Source organism: Zalophus californianus, chromosome 7 (genome assembly GCF_009762305.2).
Source record: "Zalophus californianus isolate mZalCal1 chromosome 7, mZalCal1.pri.v2, whole genome shotgun sequence".
NCBI classification, from domain to species: Eukaryota; Metazoa; Chordata; class Mammalia; order Carnivora; family Otariidae; genus Zalophus; species Zalophus californianus.
In genome coordinates this window covers 98,927,507-98,944,399 of record NC_045601.1, presented here as the reverse complement: position 1 = coordinate 98,944,399, position 16,893 = coordinate 98,927,507, and the positions used below count along the sequence as shown (strand labels likewise).

Here is a 16,893-nt window from a genome sequence, read left to right as displayed (position 1 = left end):
CTCTGTTTCTCCCAACCACAAAATCACACCAATATTTCTGTCTGATTTCCTCTCCACTTCACAAGAGATGTGCCTATATCTAAAGAATAGAGCTCTTTAATTCCCCAGAGCTCCAACAAAGCCCAGCTCCCCCAAGCTACATGCTTCTCGGCCAGTAGCCACGGGACAACTTGAAACATTGTCCCGTGTCCCAGGCCCAGTCATGCAGTGGGTCCACTTGATTCTGGGGCCAGCATATTCCACCTGTTCCCACCTTCCCATCCCTTTCCCTTACCCCTGCTGTGCTCTGTCACTAACAACCACAGGAGGTCAATTGGAGGAGTCTCCCATCTAGAACTCAACTCCCAGGCTCTTGGATTCCCCCTGCTGGCTGACAGTGGAAGCACTGCTTAACTTTTTCTCTTTTTCTGTTTTAAAAAATTAAGGTATTCTGATGACTGTTTTCTTTCTCTCAGCACCCCCCCTCTTTTTGTCCTTCTGACTCCATAATCCTTAGTAAGCATTTTGTACTTTAGAGTCTCGCATTTAACTATCACAACCACTCATACAGTATGTAGAATTATTACTCCCATTTTACAGATGAAGAAACTGAAGCCTAGATAGCTCTGTAACTTGCCCAAGGTTACCCAGGAAGTGGTCCTAAACCAAGGACTGAGTCCACATCTCCCTGAACTTTTTTTCCCATCTTATTAATTTTCATGCCCTGCATTTTAGACCTAATATTTTTTCCTTTTCAATATTAAGAAATGTGAGTAGGAAGATTAAATTTTCTTCACTAAAATTAGTAATGCCTTGAGAAGCACTTGCTGTATCTCTCCCAGCAGAAGGGCTCTGAAGTGAGGGGGCCATTTAGATAAAACAATCAAGTTTTGAACTTTTCTGAAGAAAAGAGGCTGGGAAATACGAAGTACAGAAGGTAGCTGTATATATGCTGAAAATCCATTTCTTTACCCAAGAAATTCACATGAAAATTTGCAGCAGCTATCTTGTGAAATTTTTTATGAAATTACTGCTATGCTCATCTGGCTCATCTGTATCATGTAAAAATTCCAAGTGTAGGGTAAGTAAGCATTTTTGAGGTCTGAAATTCATTGAGTACTGATTTAGGTACCCAGGAGAGACAAATCCAAAACTACTTACCTTCCAGACCATAATTTAAAAAGAAAAGAAAACCAATCTTTACAATTAGATTTTATGTTAAGTTTAGGCCATGTGTTAATTTTAACTGTTAAAGTATTTCCCAGAATATGTATTGGTCTTTACCAACCAAATTCATGACTCATTTGCCTGTCTTTCCTTTGAAGTTCAAGTTAACTATTGCTTATCTCAGAATTTCAAGTTACTGGTGAACTTAGTGGCTATTTTAAGATTAGGTGCTCAAGAAATGTAGGCTATCGTTAGTACCATCAATATAATTTTTATATTTCCATATAATATCTCATACTACTAGAGCCTGATGACCTCATTGTAATAACATCTAGGAAACTTCAAAGCCTCTAAAGGCACCGTTACTTACCCTGTGGCTATCATTACATCTTACTAGATAGGACTTTGCTTCACACCGCCCTGGGTAGCAGAGACGAAACCAGAACCTTCAGGTGGGAAGGGATCTTTGTCCAACAATTGAGTACCGATGAGACAAAGATGAGGCTCAGAGAAGCTGTCTGCGGCTCCCGGGCTCCCACTAGAAGCACTAAGCAGCCCCACAGCCCTTGCCGCCGCGCCTCCGAGCGCCTGCCCCCGGTGTGCCGATTCTCCTGTGTTCTCTGCAGGTCGCCCCGCCGTCCGCCGCGCCGGCAGGCATGACGACCGCCATCTTGGAGCGCCTGAGCACGCTGTCGGTGAGCGGGCAGCAGCTGCGCCGCCTGCCCAAGCTCCTGGAGGACGGCCTTCCCAAGATGCCCTGCACCGTCCCCGAGACCGACGTGCCCCAGCTCTTCCGGGAGCCCTACATCCACACCGGCTACCGCCCCACGGGCCACGAGTGGCGCTACTACTTCTTCAGCCTCTTTCAGAAGCACAACGAGGTGGTCAACGTGTGGACCCACTTGCTGGCCGCCCTGGCCGTGCTCCTGCGATTCTGGGCCTTCGCCGAGGCCGAGGCCTTGCCGTGGGCCTCCACGCGCTCGCTGCCCCTGCTCCTCTTCATCCTGTCGTCGATCACTTACCTCACGTGCAGCCTTCTGGCCCACCTGCTGCAGTCCAAGTCGGAGCTCTCGCACTACACCTTCTACTTTGTGGACTACGTGGGCGTGAGCGTCTACCAGTACGGCAGTGCCTTGGCGCACTTCTTCTACAGCTCCGACCAGGCCTGGTACGAGCTGTTCTGGCTCTTCTTCTTGCCGGCAGCTGCCTTCTGCGGCTGGTTGTCTTGCGCTGGCTGTTGCTATGCCAAGTACCGCTACCGCAGGCCTTACCCGGTCATGAGGAAGATCTGTCAAGTGGTGCCGGCGGGGCTGGCCTTCGTCCTAGACATCAGCCCCGTGGCACACCGCGTGGCCCTGTGCCACCTGGCTGGGTGCCAGGAGCAGGCGGCCTGGTACCACACCCTCCAAATCCTCTTCTTCTTGGTCAGCGCCTACTTCTTCTCCTGCCCAGTGCCTGAGAAGTACTTCCCGGGTTCCTGTGACATTGTGGGCCATGGGCATCAGATCTTCCACGCCTTTCTGTCTGTCTGTACGCTCTCCCAGCTGGAGGCCATCCTTCTGGACTACCAAGGGCGGCAGGAGATCTTTCTGCAGCGCCATGGCCCCCTGTCTGTCTACATGGCCTGTCTTTCTTTCTTCTTCTTGGCGGCCTGCAGCGCTGCCACTGCAGCCCTCCTGAGACACAAAGTCAAGGCCAGACTGACAAAGAAAGATTCCTGAGACTGGCAGGTGGGGTGAGGTGTGGAGGCAGGCTGTCGTGATTTGGGGAAAACTCAGTACAACAATAGGAGTTGACTTTTTGTTTTTAAGAGTTGCTTTTAAATTAACACATGTTTCCAAGGGTATGCTATGGAATTGGAAAGCCAAAGGATTCAAGAATTTTGTTGTTAATAGTTGTTGCTAATAAAAGGAGTATTACTTTTCCCTCTGTGTCATAGCCTTACAAGATACAGGAAAGGAAGGGACATTGGCTAGGATTCAAAGGACACTGAACTAAGGACGATCTTTCTGCCTGAAAATTTAGAGGAATTCTGACTTTGGCCAGCAGGGGCAAGTCCTGGAGCTAAAGGGATAACAAAGTTGGACTGGAAAGTAAGTACGTGGCTAGTCCACACCGTATTGGAATGACCATCCTACTATATTGGTTTTTGGTAATTGAGTAAACTGACCCAAGAACTTGATTTCATTTGGATTTCAGATGATCCAGGGTGGAGAAGTCAGAATCTTCAAGATGATTCAGTGAAACCCTTAGACATAATGAATTACTCGGTTCATCTGAGTTCTGGTCCCTTCTGTCTTGCCCACTCTGACACTGACCCTTTTCTCGGGATGACGTCTGCCTGGCTGTTTTCTCTACTCCCATCTGTACCTTGCATGGTAATATAGAGGACTATGAAGTCGTCATATTTCCAGGAAATGCTTGGATCTATATGGACATTCAGGAAGCTTATTTTCACATACTACTACATGGTACTAGAAAGTACAGTGCCGAGAGCCATCAGGAGGCCCAGCCAACAAGTGTGGATACTGTTTTGTGTCATGAGACCCTTCTGTTTTATACCTGTGGACTGCAGTACTTGAGATCAACCAGGGCTGCCTTACAGGCCAGAAAATCTGGGGCTTGTGCTAGGGAGTTTTCTCCAGATTCGGACGAGCATGTTTAAAAACAAAAAACAAAACAAACAAACAAAAAAACCCTAATAGAGTGAATTGGTTCTGGTCCTTCTAGGGATCTGATTATTTCAAGAGGATCCCAAGGTCCAGCCTCTTAACTAGATGCTGCCATGTAAAGGACCCACATAATTACCCTAGTTCGGGCTCCTCAGGCAGGAGGTTATGCCCCAACTTAGAGCTGAATCCTTAAAATAATCAAGCCCCAGGACAGATGAGCATGTGTGATCATTGTGGGTTGGTCCCTGAAGGCTCCTTTGGGTAAGAATGGTGAACCAGATACCCTGTAGCTAGAATTTTCTGTTGCCCAGTAGCTTGTGTGGGATAAGTGGTACTTGTGATTGATGTGTTCTGGTCACACAGCCCTCTCTCAGGACCGATTTTATGTACTAATCCAGCGAAGGGGGCTGTGTTGATGGAGGAGCCATGGAAGTCTTCTCAGAGGCTATGTTTCCTATCAGTATAAGATCCCTTTTACTACAAAGAGAAGTACTTTGTTTTCACTCCAATTTGATGAATTTCTTCTATTAATAGGTTATTTTATCTTCAGGTCTTTGTTTTCTTCCTTTCTCCGAGCGATTTGTGGATTTTGTGCCTTATAAATGGAAACATACGAACACTTAATAGATGGCCATGTGGAATTTTCAGTTTTGGGTTATTGGGATAAGAAAAAAAAGAATGCATTGCTTTTGAACCAGTGGGTGAAAGAAACGTCAGAAAACCAGAATTACTTATAAATCAAAGGCACTGTCAACCAAAACAAACAAACAAACAAACAAAGATGCTGTCAGTTTGCATTTGGCAAAACAAAATAAAACAAAAAAAAACAGAGCCTCAACTGAAGCTTTCCTATAATCTTCATGTCAAGAAAGCATATGTCTTGTCTGCTACATGGATTTCCTAGATGGATTTCTCTGTTAATCCTTAAATACCTGAACTTCTGTGCTACCCAAGTGTCTTACATAAGCTTCTGGTGTCTAGGCCAAATTCATCACAAATAAAGTTGGCAAAACTGAAGCCAGTTGAACTAAACAAGGGAATGGGGGAGTTGTACAAACACATTGCAAGAAGAGGGTCAGTTTAAAATGGGGACTAGAAAATGTTTGAAATGTTCATTTTTATGGATTCAAAGACTGTATTCTTCTAAAAGTTGGGAGGAAAGTGTAAGTCAGGCTTTTGAACATGGTGGTGGTCCTGCTGGACAGAGATCTTCAGGCCAAATGCAGGTATTTTTTAGAAAATAAGAAATAGGGCAGCAACAGCGATCTTTAAATGTAGTCAACAGACCATGGTCAGCTGACCCACTCTAAACAGTCTGTGACAAGTTCAGATAGGTGAAACTCTTTAAGATATTGCCATGAAATTATTACTCTAATTTACACCATGTATTGGTCCCTCAAGTGATAGGAAATTTTTAAAAAATAGTTTTTCACCAGAGATATTTGAGAGCATTGGGGACTAAGTATCGAATTAAAATACCAGTGTCATAAAAAACAAACAAACAAAATAATCAGTGTCTCATTAGAAATATATAAGCATAGGAAATGCAAATGTTTTAAGTTACTCAGACTTTTGAGGGACTAAATACTCCTTTTAGAACATTTTCATTAAAATGAGTGTATCAGCAAGGAACAGACCTAGTTTATTTAAAAGAAATAAGTATTTGATAAAGGAGATGATTGTTTTACTCCCCCATAGCCTCCCCTACAGTTGACATCTGGAAATTCTGCCAGTTCTCTCTATATTAAAACGTAAATGCCTCTGGAAAACCTAAACTATCAGTCATTTACATCTTGTGAATAAAAATTCTGATTGAGTTGTATGAGGCCCTACTCAGGGTAAGGAGATGGGGCATCAGGACGCAGCCGACTGGGGACATATTTGCCTATTCCCTCTTGCCTAGTACTTTCTGACTTATATTTACTAATGAGCTAATGTCAGTACTCCTCAGGTGTTAAAGTTTCATTTCCCACCTCGGCTAAAAGCACTTCACTGAATAACAATATTCTCAGTCCTCTATTGGAAGCCTGAAATAGTAGGAGCTGAGTTTGTGGAATGAAGGTAGCTCATTCCTGACTCCTATCCACAAATGGTACCTTAATACTTAGCAGGTTCTTCAGATGCTGCACTGTAGGTTCAAGTGGACCCTCCAGATGGCGCTCATGTCTTACTCAGCGTGGCTATTGTAGCCAAGTCTTTGGGCTATTAATTGTATGGGTCCTAGGGTTTGGTTGATTGCTTGGCAAAGAAAAAATGGAACTATTTTAATATAAATCTACTTACACGAATGACCATTAAACAGATTTTGTATATATGGATTGCTGTACCGTCAACAACTATCTTGTTTCTTTGACAAGGCCTACCTTAAAGGTTTTATCTAGACAAACATTGCCAGGAGGAGGAGGTCAGGACAATTTATATCCACCTAGAAGTAGGAAAGTACAAAATCTTTAAAAATCTCCATACCCCAGCACCCCAAATATACACACACACCCTAAATCCCCACTTGTGAAAAGATCATATTGCCACCCCTACCCCACAAAAAGTATGGAGTTGATTTCTCTGAGGATTTCCATCTAATTGAATAAATACTTCTAGTTTCATGGGAAATAGTGTTAAATGTTTTCAAAATTTTGAATTGATGTACAATTTTTGTTTTTAAAATACAAAACTTATGAATTATAATTGCACTATAATAGCTACCATAATGAATGTGTTGTGATATGTGGCACCTATCTACCAAAGGATTTTGTAGCCTGTTATATTTAATAGCTGTGAAGAAAAAAGTCATTCTCCAGACTGCTCCAGCTTCAAGCCATAGTACTGTCACAAGAGTGAGAAGACAACATTTGTCTGGCTTGAGGCACCACTGATAGAATTATGGATATCCCTCTTGCCCTAACCCTTTTTATGACCCACGGAGGCCATAGGCAGCTTGCAAATGCTTCTGTTGTCACTATTAATAGTTTAACCACTCTTCAGTTACTGATCCCTCAAGTATTTATGAGCACCTATTGGTGGCAGGTACCCATGTTGGCTCTGGATATCCCACAGTGAGGAAAAGAAAGCAGGGACCCTTGCACAGAGAGTTTTCAGACTGCTGAGAACGAGCATCTTCCCATGTTGGGCCATCACAGCATCTCCCTCTAGGTCTTGGTCTCCTAGTGACAACCTGAGGGCCAGATGGCCAGCCAAACCCAGGGGAGGCTGGGACTTGCTCTGTACCAGAACATTTTTAAAAGGACTGAGATCTCTACCTTTGTCCCCCAGAGACTAGAAATATCTCTCCCACCAGTAAGGCTGTCACCTATGGTCAGACCTCAACACTTCTTGTTACTCCTGTTGCTTCTCTAGCCCTTTACACTGTCCTCTAGTGTTTAATTCAGTCTCAGACACACTTTACACATCTGGACACAGAGTAGCCCTATATTTCCACAGGCAGTAAAGTCCCAGGTAATTAAAGCCCCATCCTTCAGGGAATGTAGGGTTCCAACCTGAGTACAAGTTCCTGATTTACTAAATTGGAAACAGCATGTTACGCTCTAGCTGTCTCCTTTAACAAAAAATAACCATCTTATCCCTTAAGGAACTTTTATTAAAATAATATGGAAGGAAATGCTTTGCAATAAAAGGAAAATTCATTTAAACATTAATTTTGAGAGCATATCTATCTAAGGTAAGGGCTTTTCTTACCTAACAGGATCTCATAGGAAGAGGTATGCACTGTATTTTAGATTCCAAGAGGCCTTGACCAACTCAAAGGCTACAGAGTAACACCTCAGATCTTATCGTGCATTATGCTTTCCAAAACATTTCCACATCCATTTAAGCTTCTAAATAATCATGTGAAGCAAGGCCAAAAAAATCTCCACTAAACTAGGAAACACCCTAGGAAAGTGGAATGATTGGTTCAAAGTCACATAACTCGTAATGTTTAAACTCAAACGCATTTTTCCTTCAGATAAATCCAAGGCTCAGCTAATCAGAAACATCAACACCCAAATATTTGCAGAGCCCTTTACAGTGTGTGAAGCACTTTTACTATTGTGCATACTTTAACCTAATCTCATTTTAACTTTTGTTCCTAAATACCTCATGAATAGCGAGGGTTGTATTGTTTCTTTGCAGGTTGAAGTGACTTACTTCACACTGTGTCCTTGGATGCCAAATAAAGCATTCTTTGCACCTCACAGTTTTCTTAGAGCCCAAAGGCAACAGGCCCAATTGGCAACAGGCCCTTGCTGGCCTAGAGTATAACATCAAATCTCACTCTCCAGTCACAGATTCTTGAAAATACTTTGATTCCTTGGATAAGAAATTCATCTGGTATTGATAATCTTGCCAGGGTTATGCAAACCCTCCCTCTCCTCTTTCACTAGGGATCGTCAGTTCTTCAAACAATCAGTTCTCCCAGGGATTTTGACATGTTGTATGACTTTGAATATGGGATTTAAAAAAAATTCTTCTCTGCCTTATAAAAGAGTTATAGACTTAGCAGAAAGTCCCCCAAGAGTCCTTATTTCTCATTTTCAAGTAATATATGCTAATTAAAGAAAATGCAGAAAAATAGGGAAAAAAAGATAATCCACGGGCCCATCACGAAAATAAACCTCTCCAGGGGAAAAATAAAGCTATAGTGAAATGTTATCAGTGATAGGTAAATTAGCTAGTGTCACATAAAATTATGCTTCCTGAAAAAAAAAAAAAAACAGAAATTGGGACCGAGAAATATTAAGCAATCTAATACTTTCATTCTATAAAGTACAAAATCAACGGTCTCTGGCTCAATTTATGGAAATACCAAGATAGTTACATTACACCCCCTTCTGACATTACACTACGTCGGTAATTTAATGATGCTATGGCTGAGATACTGGCTCACACGACAAAGCCGATGATACGTTATCTTGTGTTGAAAGAATTCTTTGAAATGCTTCTCCTGACTCAAGCCCTCTGAGAGTGCCCTGCTAGAAAGACCTTCACTGGAGGGGAGGCCTTGCCTGCTGAACGGGTGAGTATCCGGATTCACTGGCAGCCACTCCACAAACTCTGACCACCACTCGGTGCCAAGCCCTATTCTAGGAATACAGCAATGAACAAAACACACAAATCCTTGCCCTTGGGGGGCTTATATTCAGGGGCTGGAGGTAGGGGTAAGACAGACAATGAACCAAATAAGTAAGTTATATAGAATGTTAGAAGGTGATGGTGCCAAGAAGAAACAGAAAGCAAGGAAGAACAGGCCAGAGGGGCGGGGTGGGTGTGCAGTTTTAAACAGGATCAGGGAAGACTCCAGAAAGAGGTGAGGGAGTTGGCTCTGTTTCTCTCCCAGGCAGAGGGAAGAAGTGCAAGGGCCCTGAGGCCAGAGCACACTAGGAATAGCAGGAGGCCAGCATGAACGGAGAGAGGGAGGGCAGTAGGAGATGCAGACTGTGAGAGCCTTGTAAGCACTTCAGCTCTTACTGTGACTTTAGGACAGGGTATGCTGGGGAAGAATTCTGTTCGAGAAAATTCAGGGTCATTGTTTACCTACATGGACTAATTACTAATTACACATTACCTTGCCCATAGAAAATGGTAAATCCTGTCCCTTTCAATCTACACAAAACCAGGTTATCATTAAGTGATTCCATCTATGGGCCTGGCCACAGGGACTCGGTTCCCGTGGACACACTCTGGTGCCTGGAGGATTCTTCCCAGATTCTTCTTAGCGTTTTTTTTTTTAAGTGCTCAGAACACTGACCTCCACTTCCCAGATAGGCTTTGAGTGTTTCCTTGTTCTCCTGACACTGGTTTGTACTCTGGGTAATCCTCTGGGCAAAAATGCAACGAAACACCCAGGGCAGAGTCTATAAACTAGGAATAATAGTAACATTAACAGTTTACATTAGCTAGTGCTCACTCCTTGCCAAGTCCTTAGCCGAGCTGTTTTCTTAGATTCTTTCATTTAACCCTTCATACAACCCTATGAGATAGATGTTATTGTTGCCTCCATGTTACAAATGAGGAAACTGATAGATTAGGTAAGTTTGTCCCGGGCTACCTGGCTAGTAAGTAATGCAATCTCACAGAGACTCGGGACTTTGAATCCAGAGTCCATATTCTTAACAACCAAAACAAAAGTGACTGTAGAAGGTCTTTTTGGTCTAACTTCCCCACTGCCAATTATGTGAACTAGAAGTGTAGAATTGGGAAGGAAGGGTAATATGGATTTTTTTTTTTTATTTTGTGCCCTCAAATGAAATAAACCTAAAGATGCAGTTCTTGTTTCATTTCTAGACACTTGAGCCAAGCATAAGTCCTCAGGCTGTTACTGCTGAAGCAGGACCGATAGTGAAATTCTTAAATGTATTTTTGTGCTAGAATCCAATGCAGACCTAGTCACATGACACATGTCAATCTCAGAAGCCATCTGTGACATCTGGAAGAGCTTCGAGGACTCAAACCAGCTTTAAGAACCACTGACTATCCTCGATTATTTCCCTACACTTCTCTAGTGAATCCTTCCTTATCTTCAGGACCTGTTAAATATATCCTATTATTCATTAAAGTGAACTTGAGCACTATTCTGGGCTAACGCAATTTCTTTTTCTCAAAGACAACTATGGAAACATGCAAAGCATCTCCACTCGGTGTTTTGTTTTGTTTTGTTTTTTTCCAGCAAGAACAAATCATTTTGGAATCTGATTAATTTTACTGTGGTAAAAATACCTTAGCACAAAGTTCATATTCAATAAGTACTAGTGGCTATCATTGTCATAATTATTTCTATCACTTTATGCAGAGCAGGGTGCTGTGGGTTCTATACAGAAGTGTTCACCCTTTCCATGGGCTCTCGGAGGTATCTCCCAGAGTGGGAGCTCTCTGTCCTCGGGAAGGATTTCTCCCTACTCATAACAAATTAATACATGTTTTATTTTCCTAGGGTTCTGCATATTTTTCATCCATAGCTTTCACTTGGTTTTCAAGATGACCCCATGACCCCCAAACAATTAGTGATCATTAATTCTGGTTCAGGCTTCTCATTTTAGAGATGAAAAAACCAGAATCACAGGTAGGTAAGTTGTTTGAGCTCACACAAATATTCATAACACAGTGAGGACACGACTATAGTTCTTAAGACCCCAACCTGGTGTTTCATTTTCTGTTCTATGCTGCATATATAAAAGGAGAAAAGGAAGACTGCTTGAGGTGTGCAATGGGAGAGGGGGTATCAAAGGCATTTCCCCATTGTTTCAAGGTTATCATTTACCTGAATTAATGGACTCCACCTGCCTGCCCACATTTGGAATCCACAACTATAGTAGATATTACTGCCACATCACTCTCATATTTCTCTTTGTCCATACTATTAATAGCCTTCTTAAATCAGAGATGACTGACAAGCAGGATTGCAAAGTCAATGATCCCTCACGTGCTGAAGGAGGAGTATCTTTTCCATCTGAGAGAAGATGAGGTGGAGTGTAAGAAATATTCAGCTGGGAACCAGTCATTAGCTGATGGTTTCTTAATCTCTTTTGGTCTGGGGATTTCTCATCAGTAAAATGAGTGGGCTGGATAGTGTCGATTTCCAAGTGTTTTGATTGTGACCATGAAAAAAAATATCTGGAATATGAATGTGTATGTACATATTTTGAAAACTTTTTCAGTAAATTATTCTTACCCATATAATATGGGATACATCCTGATAATTTAGATCCTATTTCTTCCTTTTTTTAATGAAAAATTCTGACTGTTGTCACAATCCATTAAGTTGATTTTACCGCCTCCTAGTGGAGACCGGCAGTTAAAAATACTGGATGATCTCCAAGTCATTCACTCACTTAGTTGGTCAATCATTGTACAACTGTTTATTGAGTATCCCAACTGTGTTGGGATCCGGGAAAATGGCAGTGACCAAAACAAATAACCTATCTTTATGATGCTTATATCCTGTGAAATCTCTGATTCTGTGAGGTGATGTTTGATAGGCTTTTTCAGAGAGAAGGGAATGCCATCTGAATCAGCTAAAGTTATAGAATGTGTCTGACTTAAGGAAGAAAAAAGGAGCAGAAACACAAGTTTTTTGGAACCCCTGGCAGGAAACCACTGCAAGGCCAAAACTAAACCCAAATTGCATGAGTTTGTGTCAAATGAAGATTTCCTGTGGGTCCTAAATCTGCCCCTATAACTACTTGGAAATCCCTGATGGTGTTTCTCTCTCCTTCTACCATACTTTGCAAAGATTGAAGTGGCTTGACTCTGGGCACTCTTCTAAGATAAGAGATTCCAGAAACTAAGAAGTGAGCGGTGGAAAGGAATGCTGGGTAGCACTCTGACTGAGGGACACTCCCCTGCAAGGTCTCACCACTATGGCCACACACTAGCCACACCCCCAGCACTTTCAAACTTACAGGTGTAGAATTGAGTTTTTTCAGAAACCATGTTGTACCGTTTTTATCCAGCAGAGGGAAGTAGAGCACCCAAAATCATTGCATAAATATCTACCGGGCGCGCGCGCGCGCGCACGCGCACGCGCGCACACACACACGCGCGCACACACACACACACACACACACACACACACACACACACACACACACACCTGCTTGATATATGTCCTGTGACTTTAGGTACTGAAGAATAATATCACAGGATTGCAAACGAATTCTGGATAAAGCCAGCATTCTGGGCAAAATCCTGAAAAAGAGATGCCTAATTTTTACAACTGCTTTATTTTAACCTCTGCCAGTCTGCTATCTCCCATCAGTTCCTGGGATCATCATCCAGCATGAGGCCCTCTTTCGGGTTTGGTCTGCTGGCAGACTGATCTTTCCATATCTTCCTTTCCCCACGCTGTGAAACACCTGCTAAAGTCATGCGATATTTCTGCGGTCTTCTGAGTCCAGGCTTTATGCACAGCCTTCAGACCGTGGCACTTTTTTTTTTTTTTAAGATTTTATTTATTTATTTGAGAGAGAGAATGAGAGAGAGAGTACATGAGAGGGGGTAAGGTCAGAGGGAGAAGCAGACTCCCCGCTGAGCAGGGAGTCTGATGCGGGACTCGATCCTGGGACTCCAGGATCATGACCTGAGCCGAAGGCAGTCGCTTAACCAACTGAGCCACCCAGGCGCCCGCCCGTGGCACTTTTTACTCGAGCTGTCAGGGATGGTCAGTTTCCTGCTCCCTCCTGTATATTGCACCAAGTGGAAAATGGTGAGTGCAAACTGAAGCCTGATCCATGCTAAGTAGTCATGTTTGGGAGAAACGGGATATAAACTTTTTTTTTTTAAAGATTTTTATTTATTTGTCAGAGAGAGAGAGAGAGCACAAGCAGGGGGAGCAGTAGAGGGAGAGGGAGAAGCAGGTTCCTCACTGAGCTAGGAGCCTTATGTGGGACTCGATCCCAGGACCCTGGGATCATCACCTGAGCCGAAGGCAGACGCTTAACGACTGAGCCACCCAGGCGTCCCCGGGATATAAACTCTTTTTAAAAAGATTTTATTTACTTATTTGAGAGAGTGAGCAAGAGAAAGAGCACAAGCTGGGCGGTGGGGGGAGAGGGAGAGGGAGAAGCAGGCTTCCCGCTGAGCAGAGAGCCCGATGCGGGTCTTGATTCCAGGACCCTGGGATCATGACCTGAGCCAAAGGCAGCGGCTTAACTGACTGAGCCACCCAGACGCCCTGTGATATAAACTCTTAATCATACCAAACCTCAGGGTTCAAGCAGTTTTCCGAAGCCCTACCTTTATTTTTTTATTCCCCCCCCCTTCTTTACACACTTGTCCCTGTGCTTTTTAGCATCAATGCAACACGGCCCAGCTTCCTCTCCTCAGGGGTGATGGCATTTTTAGGAGAATATAGACCAAGAAAAGTTTTTGTCACCATGCACTTCTAGGGTCTGAAAGTATTAAAACACACTTGGTTAGCCATTTAACTAGTGTGTTCTTCTGGAACAGAAAGGCATTTGAGCAGAGGCCACTCTTCAAATAGAAACAGATGACACAATGGACAATAGACTTAGGCATGACTTACCCTTTCCAGCCCCCATGGACTTCTTCCCTACCCAATCTAGGGAATATAGACCCAAGTGCGACCAAGCAGTTAGTCCAGAAGGGCTCTTTCAAGTGTATCCTAATGCCATGGATTTACTTTTATTAAGATAGAGAGGAGGGCAGGATCGTATAACTGGTAAGAGTTAAAGGTTATTATCCAAGAGTCAGCAAGGATTATAGCTACCAGTGTTTCTGGATACTCAGCATCAGTGAGGTGGAGAGAAGTGAGAGAGGCATCTTCAACCTCTTTAAAGGTTGAACTTGCCATTTTGAAGTATTCTTCCAGTAGCTGGCTTGTATCCTAGGTCAGTGGCTAAGATATAATGCAATGGACAGATGCTTTTAAAGTTTTCAGTAAATTCAACAATGGTAATTCATCGATTTTTAAAGCATTAAATGTCTGCATTAAAGTAATATACTAATAGAAAATTTTTAAAAATTTAAAGGTAAAAAAAGGGGAGGGGACAAGAACAGGAAAACAGAAGTAGTGAGGAGAGAGGAGGGGTTAGTGGAAAATAAACTAAGCAGGATGTGGTAGACAGCCACCAATAACTGCTTCAGGTGCCATCAGTGGATTCATGTCCTTCACCCCCTGAGCTTCATGCCCATTAGTGAAGCCCAACAGAGGGATTTGCTCTGACAAGCGGCAATAAAACTAAAGCTGCTGTCTGCATTAGCACTCAACTACCCATGACGTGGAGCTATGCTTTCTGTGGCAGGCTTGCTACTCTATCATGTTCCTAAACTGGCTCATTATCAGGAACAGCTGTTATAAAAATCAGATTCCTGAACTCTATTTCAGACCTAATGAATCCCATGTCTGGGCACCAGGGTTTTGTTTGCTTTTTGTTTTTATTTTTAAACTCCTCGGTGCTGATGGATAGGGTTTTCTTTCTTTCCTGAAGATGCTTCAGGAACGAGATTATATTTCTTTAAAGGCATAATAATTTAAACAAGTTTTATAAAAATCACCAAAGGCGAGAATACCTACGATCCTGACACTATCTCACCCCACTTGTTTGCGTCTTTATGACTTAGTTTTCTCTCCGAAGGAGATGCATTTCCCCCTGTGGGTCGGATCTTTGCATTGCAGCGGCAGAGAGGTATAGAGATCAAGAGAATTGAGATAAGCACCCTATAGCTCTACAGTCAACGAATATTGAGTGTCCTGGGGTGAATAGGCAAGGCCCAGCCTTCAAAAATTGAGAGGCTGCAGAGCGGCAGGTATTGACCCGTAGAATAAAGAGAGGCGAAGATGGAAAATAATGCAGCAATGGGAGGATGAGGGACGATCGGTTGCATTAGTTCCCTGAACATCCTTGAGCAAGAGATACAACCATGAGTAATCCGCAGCCCCTGCCCCCAACAAGCACGGGCACGGGGTGCCACTTTCAACCGGAACCAACCATTTACACTTCAGTGTGAACCGGGACAAGAGCCCTATTCCCAAGGCTGGGAGAAGACGGGACCCGAGCTCACGGCGCGGGCGGGGAGCTGTGAGGACTGGGTGGACGGAAGGAAGCACCTTCCCCTCCACTGTAACCCCTCTAAAGGCCGGCCCCCACCCCTGCACCTCAAGGTGACTAGGGGAGCCTCCTCGCAGTCACGTCCTCCCACCACGCCCACCAGCTCCCGCCTCAGTCAGAACGCCGGGCCCGCGGGCGGCGCACGCGCAGACCCGTCGCGCCCGCGCCTCAGGCCCCGCCCCCGCGCGCGGCGCTCCGGATGTTTGGCATTACCATGGAGCTTCGCGAGGCCGGCGGACGCGGCTCGTCGCCCCGGCAACCCAGGAGGCCAACACCGGACTCAGGTGGCGGCGGCGGCGAAAGCGGCGGCGATGGTGTCCAACCCTGTGCATGGCCTGCCCTTTCTCCCGGGCACGTCCTTTAAGGACGCCACGGTGAGGACTTCTCTGCCCCACCCCCACCCGGCCCCACCCCCGGCGGCCTCGGAGAGCTCGCCCCTTGGTGCACCTGCCTCCTCCACCCAAGATTGCCCTTTCCCTTCAGACCCCGTCCTCTGTCCCCACTTTTCTCAGTCCGCCACCACAATTCCTGCGTCCTCCCCCTCCAGCCTCACCCTCTCTCCCCCAGGCTTTGCCCTCCGCTCCATCCTCTAGTTTTTTCACTCCATCCTGGCAGTCTATTGGCCTCCTTCGTTCTCGTCGGCCTAGCTGCGTTCTTCCTCCTGCCCTGCTCCTTTAGCCCCTGCCTCACCTCCCCCAAGATCTCTGTTTTCCCCCACTTTCCTCCCCAGCTCTGGCTAGGTCCTCTCCTAGCTCATTCTCCCACACCGTACCCCTCTCTGCCCAGCTCCCTTCTTGACCACCCTCAGTCCCCCAGGCTAGCCCCTTCTCCCGCTCAGCCTCCTTAACATCTTCGTCCTCCTTCCCACAGCCTCATCCTGCCCATCTCCCCAGGCCTATCATTCCCGCTCGCCTCCTTCCTCTTCTTTATCCTGGACCCACTAATCTTGCCCCCTTCCAGCTCCGTCTCCAGTCTTATATAAATCATTTCCACTCATTCTCCTCTTTCCACCAGGTTCTTTTACGCAGTCTCCGCCCTCCTCATTTATGCTTCTACCTAGCCCCATCCCCTTTCCGTTCAGCACTTCTGACTTGTCTACAGCCTAGTCCCAGCTTCTCCCCAGTCCTGTTTTATCTTCTTTCTCAATTGCTGTTTCTCCAAAAGTTAGACTTTCAACACTTGCCTATCTTCCTCCCAAACCATCCCTCCCTGCTTTGTAGGAGATAATTCCATTCCAGTCCTTTCAACCACAATTGATTAGCTGTTTTTTTCTTCCCCTAGTCCTATTCTTTTCTAACATTTTAATGAAAGATGCCTGATTAGATGATTTTGCTCCTTTGCTACTTTTAACTGTTTTTAGTTGTATTCTGTAGACCAAAAAAAAAAAAAGCTTGTTTTTTTTTTTCTCCTGACATAGCTTAGCCCTTGACAGAATTATTTAGTATTTGTTTTAATTTTAACCTGGTTACTGAAATATATGTTTGAAGATCAATGTTGAGATTCAGTAAACTGTC

At 44.3% G+C, this 16,893-nt stretch overlaps 2 protein-coding genes across 8 annotated transcripts in view; both read left to right on the top strand.

Moving 5' to 3' along the window:
* PAQR8 (progestin and adipoQ receptor family member 8) overlaps positions 1 to 6,134 on the top strand; it is a 115,499-nt gene extending 109,365 nt beyond the window's left edge. For 6 of the 7 annotated variants that reach the window (XM_027604167.2, XM_027604164.2, XM_027604168.2 and 3 more), the window contains one exon: positions 1,773 to 6,134. In XM_027604167.2, the coding sequence (XP_027459968.1) occupies positions 1,803 to 2,867 (1,065 nt within the window). In that variant the 5' untranslated portion in view covers positions 1,773 to 1,802 and the 3' untranslated portion in view covers positions 2,868 to 6,134. The remainder of the gene's footprint in view (positions 1 to 1,772) is intronic. The other variant, XR_003521771.2, reaches the window with a different exon arrangement.
* Positions 6,135 to 15,592: 9,458 nt separating this feature from the next.
* The window catches only part of EFHC1 (EF-hand domain containing 1), a 69,185-nt gene continuing 67,884 nt past the window's right edge, over positions 15,593 to 16,893 (top strand). The window contains exon 1 of the mRNA XM_027601418.1: positions 15,593 to 15,753. Coding sequence (XP_027457219.1) covers positions 15,691 to 15,753 — 63 coding nt within the window. The 5' untranslated portion in view covers positions 15,593 to 15,690. The remainder of the gene's footprint in view (positions 15,754 to 16,893) is intronic.